This window comes from Catharus ustulatus, chromosome 1, assembly GCF_009819885.2.
Source record: "Catharus ustulatus isolate bCatUst1 chromosome 1, bCatUst1.pri.v2, whole genome shotgun sequence".
Taxonomy (NCBI): Eukaryota; Metazoa; Chordata; class Aves; order Passeriformes; family Turdidae; genus Catharus; species Catharus ustulatus.
The window spans coordinates 21,199,024-21,211,840 of record NC_046221.1 but is presented as its reverse complement, the minus strand read 5'-3'; the positions used below and the strand labels follow the sequence as shown (position 1 = coordinate 21,211,840).

Genomic DNA, 12,817 nt, shown 5'->3' with positions numbered 1-12,817 from the left:
CTTATGTGTAGGAAAAACACAAATTATTATTTAAACATGAATTTCCATGAAAGAGTTAGAACAACATATATGCATACATATATGTGTATACTTACGATCTACTGTGGTGTAGGTGACATTGAAACCCGCTCTTTCCACAGACCCGTCTGTGACAAATTTCACTGTCAAGAAATTACGGGTAGAAAGAAAAGGAGCTGGCACTGCAGATCCACAGAATGTGCCAACTAAATTGGCATTTTCATTATCTCCATCATAAAGCTGAAAGAAGCAAAATATATAAGCCATTGATAGTTTAGGCACAACAAACAAATAAAGAGAAATAAAATTCTGTGACCCCTCCTTACATTACGATTCATTTGCTTGAAAGTGCAGTGTGTTCTCTTGTGCTTTAACAGGATGTTCTTGATTACCATAATTATTCACTGCCATATTAACTAATTCTGTTGGACAGGGTAAATCTCATTACGGAACATTCTGGTCCTGTCTCAGCAAATCTATCAAAAAATTATTACATTTTAATTTGGCACTCTCATTTCTTTACTATATGTAAACTCAAAGTACTTTTCAGTGAGAAGATTGATTTTATTAATCAAAATGTGAAATTAATTCCTTGTTTCATTGAGTATTTCAAATGTTCAACAGGATAACATTCCTTGCTGGTGTTCATTTAGCAGCATTCTGCTATCTGAAGTTTTGCATGCTCATCTCCAAGAAAATAGCTTCTACAGGTGAGCACTAAGCACCAAGACTTTTGATAAAAAAAGAAAAAAAAATTATTAATTCTAGCCCTTTCAAGCAATTGTGTATGATAATGAATCTGCAAGCTTACTCTAAAGTTTTACTTTACATGTGTTTGAGTTTTGTTTTGTTTCTATTCTGTGAAATAAATACTCATTAAATGAGCAGTCTAAGACCAGAAATGAGTGTTAAAACTCTTATTGGTTTCCAGAAAGGCAGAATGGCATCTGGAGTAGTAATCTAAACCAATGAAAAAATTTAATTATATCAAGGAATTTAATTTCTTCTTAAGATAATTTTCTGTTAATTAAGTTAGCCTCATGGAGAAGATAATGGATTGTATCTCACGGATATTTTCTTGTTAAAATACTCAGCTGTCTTACTTTGACATAATCATATCGGCAAATCCGAGCAGATTGGGCTTCAAGCTGAAATGAAGTGAAGGTGAGGTTGATCTGTTTGTTTACAGGCGCAGTTATGATCCATACACAGTTCAGATTTTTCTCATATCTTCTGGTCACATTGGAGACCGGAGGGCCAAAGGTAGAAGATGAAGTAGAGAAGTAACCACCACAGCCATTCTGATACCCTGTTGAGGAAGCAGAAGCTTTTTAACAGCAATTCCTGGCATTTATTTAATCTTCAACTCTTTCATGTTAACCCAGGAGCTTTTTATCTGTACTACAATATTTTCCTGTCCTGTCTTGCAAGGACTATCTGAGTGATTAAAAGACTTTCAACACAGAGACATGAATCACAATTAGATTTCATAAAGTGAATTAAAAAACAGTATTTACTTTGAAAATGTATCAATGGAAGTTTTTTAAAGGGACTGTAAGAAGACAGAGGGCAGCAATGAAACAGAAAAGCATTGGTCTGAAGGCCTTTGAACGGGATCCTTGCTGGCAGCTGAGAATATTTTGTCAGTAGGGGGCACTGAGCTGTTGGCTTTGAAAATGTGATATAAAATCAAGTTGCTTATTTTGGCAATACAGCTGCATCCTAGAGGGATTGAATTTGGCAGCCTGATGCCGTATTCACAAATCTAGCTAAAAGGGACTTACTTCTGGAAATGTTTAGCGTGGTGGGAACTTAGAGTCCCTCTGAAATGCAGGCTGCTTTTAATTTGATTCCCACAGATAGAGCTAAGTCCTGGACTTATTTACTGTGAAAATTTGAACTCAATAAGTCAGTCACATTGAAAGAAATTACCTTTGGGGAAAAGCAGTTGTTTATCACATTGAATTCCAAACAAGCAAAACCAACCACAAAACCACAGGTTATCTGACAGGCTTTTTTTTTTTTTCTTCATAGTTTGATTTCCAGAGGTTGGACTGGGCTAGTAAATATGATCATCAATTTATTTATTTCCTGCCCTAGTCTCTACTAGTCTCTGGCCACTTATTTAACTGTGGAATTTAAATAAAGTATTGTTGTACTCTTGTTTTGGGTGTGAGGAAAGAGTTTTTATAAAGAGTTTTTGTAAACTGCACAGAGCAGAGGAGTAACTGCAAGTCTATTGTCTCCTGCAGCAAATCCATTTGTGAGCATTCAGTAAGAAATGAAGCTACAGCTGTGACTAAGCAACACAAGCAGAGTTTCAGAATTTCATCTGGGTGTGTAAAATACGCCTGTCTGGCACTCTCAGTGACTTAACCTTGATACACTGATACATTTCCACACTCATAAACCTGTGCCTTACTTGAGCTACAGGATTACAAAAGATCATGCTGGTGAGAAATCAGCATCCAAGCATCAGGATTGCATCAGTAACCAGGGCTTGCGAGACTGCAGTGGTTAAAAGCAGAGTGACTAAGGCTGAATGTCATCCTGCCCTACCAACCAAAGCCAGAAAAAACCCCACCCTGTAAAGCAGTTAGCTTAAAACCAAAATCCTAATAACATTAAATTTCAGATTTTTCTTTAGTTAAAGATGAACAGGAAAAACTTATTACAAAGTGAAAAAGCTAGGAATTAATAGAGTGTAGTCCAGTTTTGTGGGCATTTAATGAAGTCAGAAACTTGGAAAAGTGTTAGCATTCATTTCAGTGCCAATGCAGAAGGCGAGAACAACAGCAGGGGAAATGTGAGCAATAAATCACATTCTCACAAATAGTCTAGGAAGGAGTGAAATGTCAGACAGGAGGGTGCCTGGGCCCTAAGAATGCAGTTTCCCTGTGTTTTTCTCTGTGTTCACCCTTCTGTGTGATTTATTCTGTTCCCCTGAAACAATCTTATTTGGGCTGTCACCTGCAGGCATTTAAACATAATATTAAGCATATGAATGTCAGTCAAAGATCGTAGTCTGACCATCCAGCCCTGCAATACTGAGTCTGGACTGATATATGGGTCAGACACTAACAAAGCTCCCCTTCCCTTTTTCAAGGGTAAAATTGCAGAGATGCCAGTCAGACCATGGCAACACGAGTCAGGGAATTGCCACAGACCCATGCAATAAGAAGGCTCTCAGTGCTGCAGGGTCATCCTTTTTTGAATATTAAATGTCTGGATCTTTACAGTGGTGAAATTCCCTGCTAACTGTGCAGCTATAAAGACAGCTCTAATAACAAAAATACAGACGTGGACAAGCTCTATGTGTACAGCATATGAAAAGGATCTGACAGAGAGAGAAGCAGGTCAAATCCTCCTTATCAGAAAATTAACTCCAGCTAGCATAGTATAGCCAGCAGTATCATCTAAGGGGAGATAAATAACTGAAAATGTGATTTATAGTTAATAAAGATGAGGTTTCAAAATGCCCGGCCTGCTCAGCTGGGATAGTCAGATGCTTACAGAACAGTACATTATAAATAACAGCTAAACTGGAGGCTGAGCAGATATCAAGTAGTCCTACATCAAGTCAAATGAAGAGCAGTCCTTGTTGAAAAATCCATCTATGTTGGTGCATTTTAGTGCTGATCAATGTTGCATCTGATTGCAGGCACTAGAGGTTACACAATAGTGAAACCATTGTAGATGAAGGGAACACCCACAAGTAAATGAAGAACCAAGTGTTTAACAGGAGGAAATTAAGAGAAACACTATCTCACTGCATTTTAGCCAGGACACAACACATGGCTTTAAAAATCAGCACCACTTCTGAACAGAAGGCCCAAGAGTAGCCATCCAGCCTGCAGGTGACTTTTAATGGAAAGATATTAATCACTGGCTAACACAGCCAGAAACAAATGTAGCTAAAATCTAGGCAAAATCTGGGACTGAGAAGTCTGTTAATTCATAGAATAGACTCTTAGATATTAACAGCTAAACTTGATTACAATAATGATAAATGTACCTTATAGAACAATTTGTATGTCAGCAGATTGACCAGCTACATGGCTGACTGTCTTGTTTCAGTCTTTGCTTTCTTATGTGAAATAAAAACCATAAGGTCATCATAAATCAGATGGCAATCTTGTTCTCATAAAAAGCTTGCCAGAGAATGCAAATTATCAGAACTAGGGCACACATTGTCATCCCTAATTGCTTTTGGTGAGAAGCATTAGTGAAACTAAAAGGCTCAAGGACCATTCAGAATAGAAGGAATTGAAGGTTCCCTATGGCAAATAAAAATCATTACAGCAGAGACCAGGCAAATGTTTCTCTGTGAAGAGTTATATCCTCTAGATATGGAATGAAGATGAAGATAAATCTTTGAAGCTTCCTGCCTTTGAAGTACAGCCCAGGGGTAAGGTTCATTTTTACAGGTATGGGTGCAATGAAAGGGTAACCTACTGAATAGTTTGAAATCTATCAGAATCAAGTATACCACTGACATTTCAAAAGACAACAAAGAGATTTTGCTGTCTTTTCCTTCTTTTACAAATGAGCAGCCTAAACAGCTCCTAGAAGGCTCCAAAGTTAAAGAAATTGTTTAGTTCTGCTTGATAGTAATGAAAATTCCCTCCAAGACTTCTGACTCTCTTTTAGTTTCTCCTAGAAGCATCTCTGGGAACTCTAGACTTCTCTCTGATCTGAACTAAAAAATATTATAGGCAGATTAATTCAGTTAAGACTAATTCTTCTTTCTTGATGGGTCTTACTTCCAGTGCATGGGAGTGGCTGGACTTAACCATGGCTGGAACAATTAGTCCATACCTTGTCTGGATTGTGGTTACAAACAGTACGGCTCAGGACAGGGCTGGAGTGAGGAATTGAACTCTTCTGCTTTGTCTCATGGCTGACACTGAAGGCTGGTGAACCTTCTCAAGGCAGGCTGTTCCCGTGTTTGGCAATCATTGCACCAACATTGTGATTTTGTGTGGCTGCTGACCCTGTCCACAGAGCCTGAAACATTTCTGAAAGCACAAGGCCCTTTAGAGTCCTTATCTAGCCTTTACGCAGAAAAGTTTTTTCGCTTGTTTGATGGCCTGGCAATAGTACTAGCAGTAAATTTAGGACTGTAAAGTCCCAGTATCTGGCTTTAGCCAGATTCCACAAATGCAGTCAGATGAAATTTGTATCCTTAAGGTTCTTTGGACTGATACCAAATGCAACAGTTCAGACATGCTCTGTGCCAAGTCTGCAAAACTGCAATCTGTGTACTGTCCTATCCATCTCCTTGATGCTTGTCTGGGAGATCAGAGGGTGACATGCAGTCTTGTCTAATTCCAATACTTACTAATACTGAATTAGTGTTCATATTTGGCACCACAGCTACTTAAGCCTTTGCAGAGCTCTCTTGTGAATGAGAAATGTCTCCTCACCTCTTTTTTGTATGCACCAGAGGACAGATTTTCAGCTGAAGAAGTCATTGACTTCAGTCAAGCTAAGACAATTCATGCCAGCAGGGTTCACTCACAGTTTTGTGAAGTGCCATTATACTGAATATCCTATCAGCTTTTAACCATTTAGTCACTACAAAGATATGTAATTACTGTGTCTGGAAATAAGTTTTGACTTCAATTTTTCAGATCAGATCAGATCAGATCAGATCAGACAGAAATTTCTTATTTTCATGTCTCCTTTTCGTCTTATCTGTCCAATTTGAGCACTCAAGACCTTTCTATTTATTTTGCTTTGGTAAAAGAAATCCTTCACTGAAGATAATCAAGCATTGTTTGGATGCAATCCTATGCATTGTGCTCTAGGATGACCCTGCTTGAGCAGGGAGGTTGGAGCTGATGACCCACTGTGGTCCCTTCCAACTTCACATTCTGTGATCCTGTGATTAATTAACTGACATTTCTGAGAGGCATTTGTAGCCTTAGCTTAGTTGTATTCTTGTCAAAGACACCAAAGAGATGTATTTCAACGCCCAAATGCTTTCTAAATTTAGTGAGATTACAAGCTGATGAATATTTTTATATTACAGCCCCCAAATACATTTAGAAACAGTCTGGGAATTGTGACTTATGATCATATATTCTGATCTTGTCAAGGATGTTCTTATTTTCCTAGACTATAATAAGATCAGGAAAAGATATTATTAGCCACAATTTATTCACTTATTTTAATATATAAGACTAATAGTAAGTTATCCATGACAGTGTAATGAAATGTGTCATACTAATGGGTAATATATTTGGCAAAAATTGTGTGAACTGAAAGCCCAAAGAAATTTCTGCCAGAAGATTTGGGACATTCAGACAATTTACTTCTCAGCTAGACCCTTTGCAGCAGCAGGTCTCAAGTTCAGGATACTTTGAGATACACCCTGGAAACCAGTCCTAATGGGATGTGAAATCTCTGCAAGTCACTGCTGCTTTTCCAAACGATGAGAAAATACAACAACATTCACATGCCACAGTCAAGGGCACATTCTTCTGATATTTTTTTGGTGCAGGAAGAGAAAATTTGCATGATTCAGCTGTGCTGAATGCTATGTGCTTTCCACATAACAGGCCATAACTGCTGTTATCAGTGCAGGTGCCTGGTGCCGCCTGCAGCAGGTAACAACATTAATTACATAAATCAGTGCAATGAACTATTTCTGGTGGTATGAGAATTTAAATCTGACTTACAAAAGGACACCTACCCCTGGCCTATGCAACAGAACATCCAAACCAATATTTTACACCTTATATTTTTCATTCAGAATTGTGGGGGCTTTTTCAGCAATTCTGAGCAGCCCAAAAAGACTCTGCAGCAGCTGTGCATGCTGAATACTGCTGAAAAAGTGCACCTAGAAACTGAACATAGAGTAAGCCATAGTTGCAGTTTACAGGACAGAACATGAACTAGAACGAAATGAGGCAAATTTTTTTTGTTGACACAGTAAAATAGAATTAAAATGCTGTGAAAATACTACTGGATCCATTTTTTAAAAGCAGACTGTAATTTCATTAGGGGAGAGCATAATAGTGAACCTGTTAGTGACAGGCTTTTAGTGTATTCAATTCCACACAGGAAATAAGTAATTCAATACACAGCAATAGAATAAGAGAAGGCAGATACCTCTGGGTGATTTATCAGGTAAGTTACAGATCATTTTATCAAGAAGAAAAGCATGTAGAGTATAATATATTTCTATTATATGCAAACTAGATTATTTATGTAAATTACCTATTAATGCACTTTTCTGGTATATCAGGAAAGATTCATTTTTTCCAGCTATTTTTCTTCTAAACTCTACTTGCTTATGATTATTTTTCTCATGTGAAATGATTAATATTCATTCAATAGAAATGATGATTTGTATAAAAAGAATGGAGAGATCCTTGAGGGAAAAGCTGAGCAAACTGAGGACAATGTAGAGGATGGGGTGTTTCAAGAATTCACATTCCAACAGCCTAACATTTAGGAGACATTTCTCCTGCCCTGGAGCCAGCAACACTTGTCTTCTCATTGTGGCTGCCCTATTCTTCTTGCCTGTCGATATCCATTGGGTTTTCTTCATCTTGTGTTTAAATCATAATCTTTTTGTGACATTAGATTGTTGCTTTGTTCTGCCTGTGCAGTGTCTTGTGCAGAGGAATTGTGGCCCATGAGCTCATAAGCTCCAAAATAATGCAAACAAGGGACCACAATGGTATTAATCCAGTACACAGTGCTTGTCTTTCACAAGGCATAATGGATTTCTTGGATTTCTCCTGCATGTTCACAAAAGATAGTATAAAATAGGGAGGGGAAAAGGCTGGTCACAGCTTGAAGTCAAGCAGAATTTAGGGCAGTGGAGAAAAAGCAGGCAATCTGTCTCCCCTCCTCCACTCCACCTTCTCCACTGTCCCAACTGTTGCAGTTCTACCTGTATTGTGTGAATAAAGCTTGCCAAGAGCCTTTTGACTCAACTCACTAATCTAACCACGTGCAGCACTTTGCTTCTTGTACATTCATGTGAATTCCTTAGAAAGCATCAGTGAGCAGAGCTGCCTTTCAGAAGACCCCTCAATCCTTCTCTGAAGGTTTAGAACGTGAGGCATTTTTCATTACTGACACAATGGAGCTGTGTACATGAGCACAGAGCTTTCAAGGAGAAATGATTTCCTGTTAATGAGGTCACAGCTACATCTTCCAACAGGGATTTCTGAGTCTTTAAAACAAGTAAAAAACCTTTATGTCTTCTTAGCTTTGATATCATATGCCTCAGGGGATCACAAATTCAGGTGAGAGGGTCATCCCATTACAGAATGTGAATAGCCAAAAGCTCCATTTGTCACCAAAATGCTCTTTGTGCCATTACAGCAGGGATGGCAGAGGTATGTGCAAGCTCTATCACTGCCAGCCAGGGTCAGCTAAAAAACTCAAATCTTCCCTTAGAGCTTAAGAGATAATCAGGACATCTTTAGCCAAGTCACAAGCTCAGTACACGCAGATCTCATTCTTTGGGGAGAGATTTTAGCTTTCCTTCCTTTACAGAGACATCTCATGTAACCAAATGCCTTAAGTTGATATTGATTTCTATCTTCTCATCCTTTTATTGATTGTCTAGAGGAGCACATGCTCACTGTGGAAAAGAGATATAATTCTCATTTTACAGACTGAAAAGCAAGGCAGAAAAAAGGTCAGTGGTAACTAAGGTGAGTCTGTGTTTCCACAAACCTAACACTTGGAGCAGGCTGGTACCTTCCAGTCAGCCCAGCTCTCCAGCTCTGCTTGAGAGTATGTTGAAGTGATTCCAAAAACGAGGCTGATAAGTGCCCAAAATTAGCAGCAGAAATAGTGAAAAGATAAACCCTCTGAACCACATCGCAAGGGCTGTGTGTTCCCCTGCCTCAAACACACCATCTCACAGAGTGAGACAAAGAATGTTGCCTGTGAAATGTGCACTTTTTATTGCACAGTGTATGGAGTAGCACAGGGAAAGAAAAGATATTTGACAAGAAAGATGACATGTTGCTAAATGGCCAAATTAACACTATTTCATACTTTCTTCTAGTGTCCATTTTCTGTCTATTGGGGGACCTTGAATATTTTGTTGTGATGGAAACCGATTGTTTTAATAAAATCAGGGAAGGTTTTCAACAGAAAGTTTACGGTTTAACTCTTTGAATGCCTGGATAATCCTAGATTTAGGCAATATTCCTAAAAGAGCTTGATCAGGAAAGAAATTGGAAGAGCTTACAGAGAAAGGAAATAGTTTAGTTTACTACAAACAGAAACAACGTGCTGTTTCTGTTTGTTTCTTTCCAATACATAATCAGGGTCACTCACAACATGAAACAGAGAGCAATAATTACGTTACCCAGTTGTGTTTCCCTGGGGCAACTAGAGAATAATGTGCTCATTGTCATCCAACAGATAATGAGGCTTCTTGTTTCTCTACAGATACCATCTTCCTTATTCAAGAGATTTATCATTATGAATTGTCATCTGATTGGATTTGTAGTCTTACAAAACCACATGGGTTCTATCTTTTAACAGACATGAGGGAGCTTCTCTAAAGCACCATGTAGAACAACAGGCTTTTAGATCTTCGTGGTTTTATTCTCTTTTATTTGAACCATACACTCTCAGACCTCATAGTACAAAGATGTGTCACAGATTTTCCTGGCTCTGTTTTTTAGGCAAGCCAAACTGGAAACATTTATAGGATGTGACTCATGTTTTCCTATTATAATATGCTTTTCTACTTTTTGGCTATTCTGTACTATCATGGGAGTGCCAAGATCCTTGCTAATGGCTATGTGGTTTAGTCCCTGTGGCTTGCTTTCCACAATGAAGGGAGAAGACCTACCATTAAGCATCTCAACACCACAGGCTGTTTGTCACACAGCCCATACCTCTGCCTGGGTATCTTATATAACTTGCAACTCATAGCTCCTGACTAACCTATGCAACATCTCAACCTCTTTGTCCTTGAGAGCCTTTGGAAATGTCCCTCCAAAACATCTAAGAGATGTCAAAGTTTATTCATAAAAGGCTTCTCCTCACTCTAGGAAATTGTCAGGCATGGTACTGACTTGAAGAGCTTGGCCTGTGTTCTGCTGTGTGCTTAAGGAGAGTATCTGGCAAGTTGCACAAATAAATCTGAAGTCTAAGTCATCTAAAGTGACTAAAAATTTGATTAAATGCCAACACGGAGAGGAAGAGCTTGGAGAGTTCTTGATGATCTCATGCTGGAAATATGAACCCAGGCTTCACAGAATCTGTAACAACTCATACTTCAGGGTTTAAAGACAGCAACATGTGAAGCAACATTAAGTTACCTGGAATACCACTGACTAGACTTAAAGACCATTCATAAGATCTTAAGCATTCTTGTAGCAATTACTTTGAGTGAAGCAAATAAGTAGTTAATAATAGTAATAACTATGAGGTTCTGTGGGAATATTTTTCTTGGCAAAGCCTGTAGAACCAGTTATTTTCCTTATCTGTAGATACTTTCTCAGACTATCAAATGAGAAACTCACTGGCTAGGGGTAGGGAGGGGATTCAGTGACTCAGCAGAAGACTATGTTTGTTCTGCCACAAAGGCCTTTGATTCTGATCTGTCCCAGCACCAGCTTTGCAAACCAGACAATTACTTCTTTCTAGACCACAAAAGACAAGGAGTTAATTATACAGGAAAGTAGTAGAGATGGCATGAAATCAGTTTGCATGTAATACGGTAATTTCACGATTATAAGCCGCACTGAGTATAAGACGCACTTCTGGGTTTCAGCAACTTTTTGGTTTTTTGTCCATACATAAGCCGCACCTGATTATAAGCCGCATGTTACAATATAGAGTGTGATAAAAGGTATCTGTTCTATCACCATCTGTTGAGGGTGGGGACAGTGATCCTTATCTCAACGGCAGATATTCTGCTAATGGGCCATCCATTGAAACCAGGTAGGGCATTGTTCTTTATCTTTTCACACCCCATCCTTCCTCCAGGGAGTCATTGTCTGCTAATGGCCCATTGAGTCCCACTGTGGGACTGATAAAATTACTGCATCCCATTGAAAGTTGCTCCAGCCAGAGGGAAGAGCCCAACATTTCTTACCAAGATAAAAACAGAGGTTTTGGGACACGGAGGTAGCCTCTTTCTCCACTGGACTCCAGTGGAAAACTGGATTTCTCCACATCACCACTGGACTTCCAGAGGGAAACTGCACCTTGTACAGGAGCACTGTTCCAACTGAGCCACATCTGTCACTGCAGGAGGATGCAGCCACCATTTAATGGGACTGCTACCAACACCCTGCCTGACGGGCTGTCAGGCTGTACTCTGACTTTGTCAGGGTTTGGAGTTTGTTTCTTTGTAGTACTGTATTTCTATTTTGATTTCCCTAGAAAAGAACTGTTATTCTTAATTTCCATATTTTTGCCTGAATGCCCCTTGATTTCCAAATTATAATAATTTGGAGAGAGGGGGTTTACATTCTCCATTTCAAAGAGAGACTCCTGCCTTTCTCAGCAGACACCTGTCCTCCAAACTAAAACAGCAACTTTTCATTCTCTGTCCATATATAAGCCGCACCTGATTATAAGCCGCACTTTGGGTTCGGACAAAAATTTTAGTCCAAATGGTGCGGCTTATAATCGTGAAACTACTGTAATTTTTGCTTGCCATACCTAAACAATTCAGATAAGAAGATAAAAATCTACTTTTACACCTTCATCTTAAAAGTAGAGTACTGAATTAAAACTGCTTTTTAAGGTAATAATCAAGCTCTGCCCCTTATTCTTCCATCCATCAAAACAAAAAGCATACAGTGCCTTTTTACTATGATCTCATTTATGCTATCAGAAACATTCTTCTGCTTCATGCACCCCTAGAGAGGGAAGTCACAACTGCTCCTCACCAAAAGAAATTACCTACTAGTAGATTAGGAGTCTGATAATACACTTACCTAAGGTCTCTCTGAAGGATGCTTCCCATCCCCTGTCTGCTCCATAGAAGTCAGTGCTAAACACCAGGAACAAGTTATTACTGGAGCTCTTAATATCTGGAGGCAATTCTGAGCCACAGAATTTCCCAAGGAGAGGAGCATGAGTATCCGAGCCATCATACACTGCCACATAGTCTTTGTAGCAGGAGGGAGATATTTCAAGCTGGAAGCTGTTGAATCTGTAAAACACAGATGGAGTCTTAGGGTATCACATTTTCAGTTCTTTTCCTGTGTTACATGTGTTTTAGTGCTTGAGGAAAGGTTGAAGTACTAGCATTAGCCAAAGCCATTTACAGGCTAAACATGTCTCTTCAGGAATAAACCAAGCAACTATTAAATGCATGGCAAAACTCTTCAGCCAACAAGCCTCAAAGAAATTGGGGCCCTCACCCACTGGGCCTCTTGCAAGGCAAGCTGTCAGCACACCTCATCTTTCTATGAAGCAGTAGGTCTCTCCTGTGAACACACACACCCTCTCTCCTGCAATTGTTCAGGCTGCAATTTCCTTGGGAACATGAGTGGCCTAGAAAGTGCAGGTGCAGAGTTTCCTCTTAGCTGGGAAATATTCTGCTAATTCACAATCTTACGATTGAAGAATGGATTAGTTTTTAAATTCTCAGTGGCAAGATTTTGTGGCAATAATATCCCTCTCTCAGGCAAGACAGCATGCACTCAGAAATACACTATTTTTGGGTGGGTATTATTATCTTGGCTATAAAGTGATTACTACCCTTCTAAGAAAATTATTATTTTCTTGTATAAACTTCTCCAAGGCTAACAGAATTTAACTAAAAGCATGAGCTGCATTTTTACAATTTCTTAGT

The 12,817-nt window shown here is 39.0% G+C and overlaps 1 protein-coding gene across 1 annotated transcript in view; it reads right to left on the bottom strand.

Annotated features, from left to right (window-relative positions):
* CUBN (cubilin) overlaps positions 1-12,817 on the bottom strand; it is a 152,972-nt gene that overhangs the window by 8,090 nt on the left and 132,065 nt on the right. Inside the window, exons 58-60 of the mRNA XM_033076268.1 lie at positions 11,955-12,172; positions 1,122-1,327; positions 96-258 (exon numbers count right to left, since the gene is read on the bottom strand). Coding sequence (XP_032932159.1) covers positions 96-258; positions 1,122-1,327; positions 11,955-12,172 — 587 coding nt within the window. The remainder of the gene's footprint in view (positions 1-95; positions 259-1,121; positions 1,328-11,954; positions 12,173-12,817) is intronic.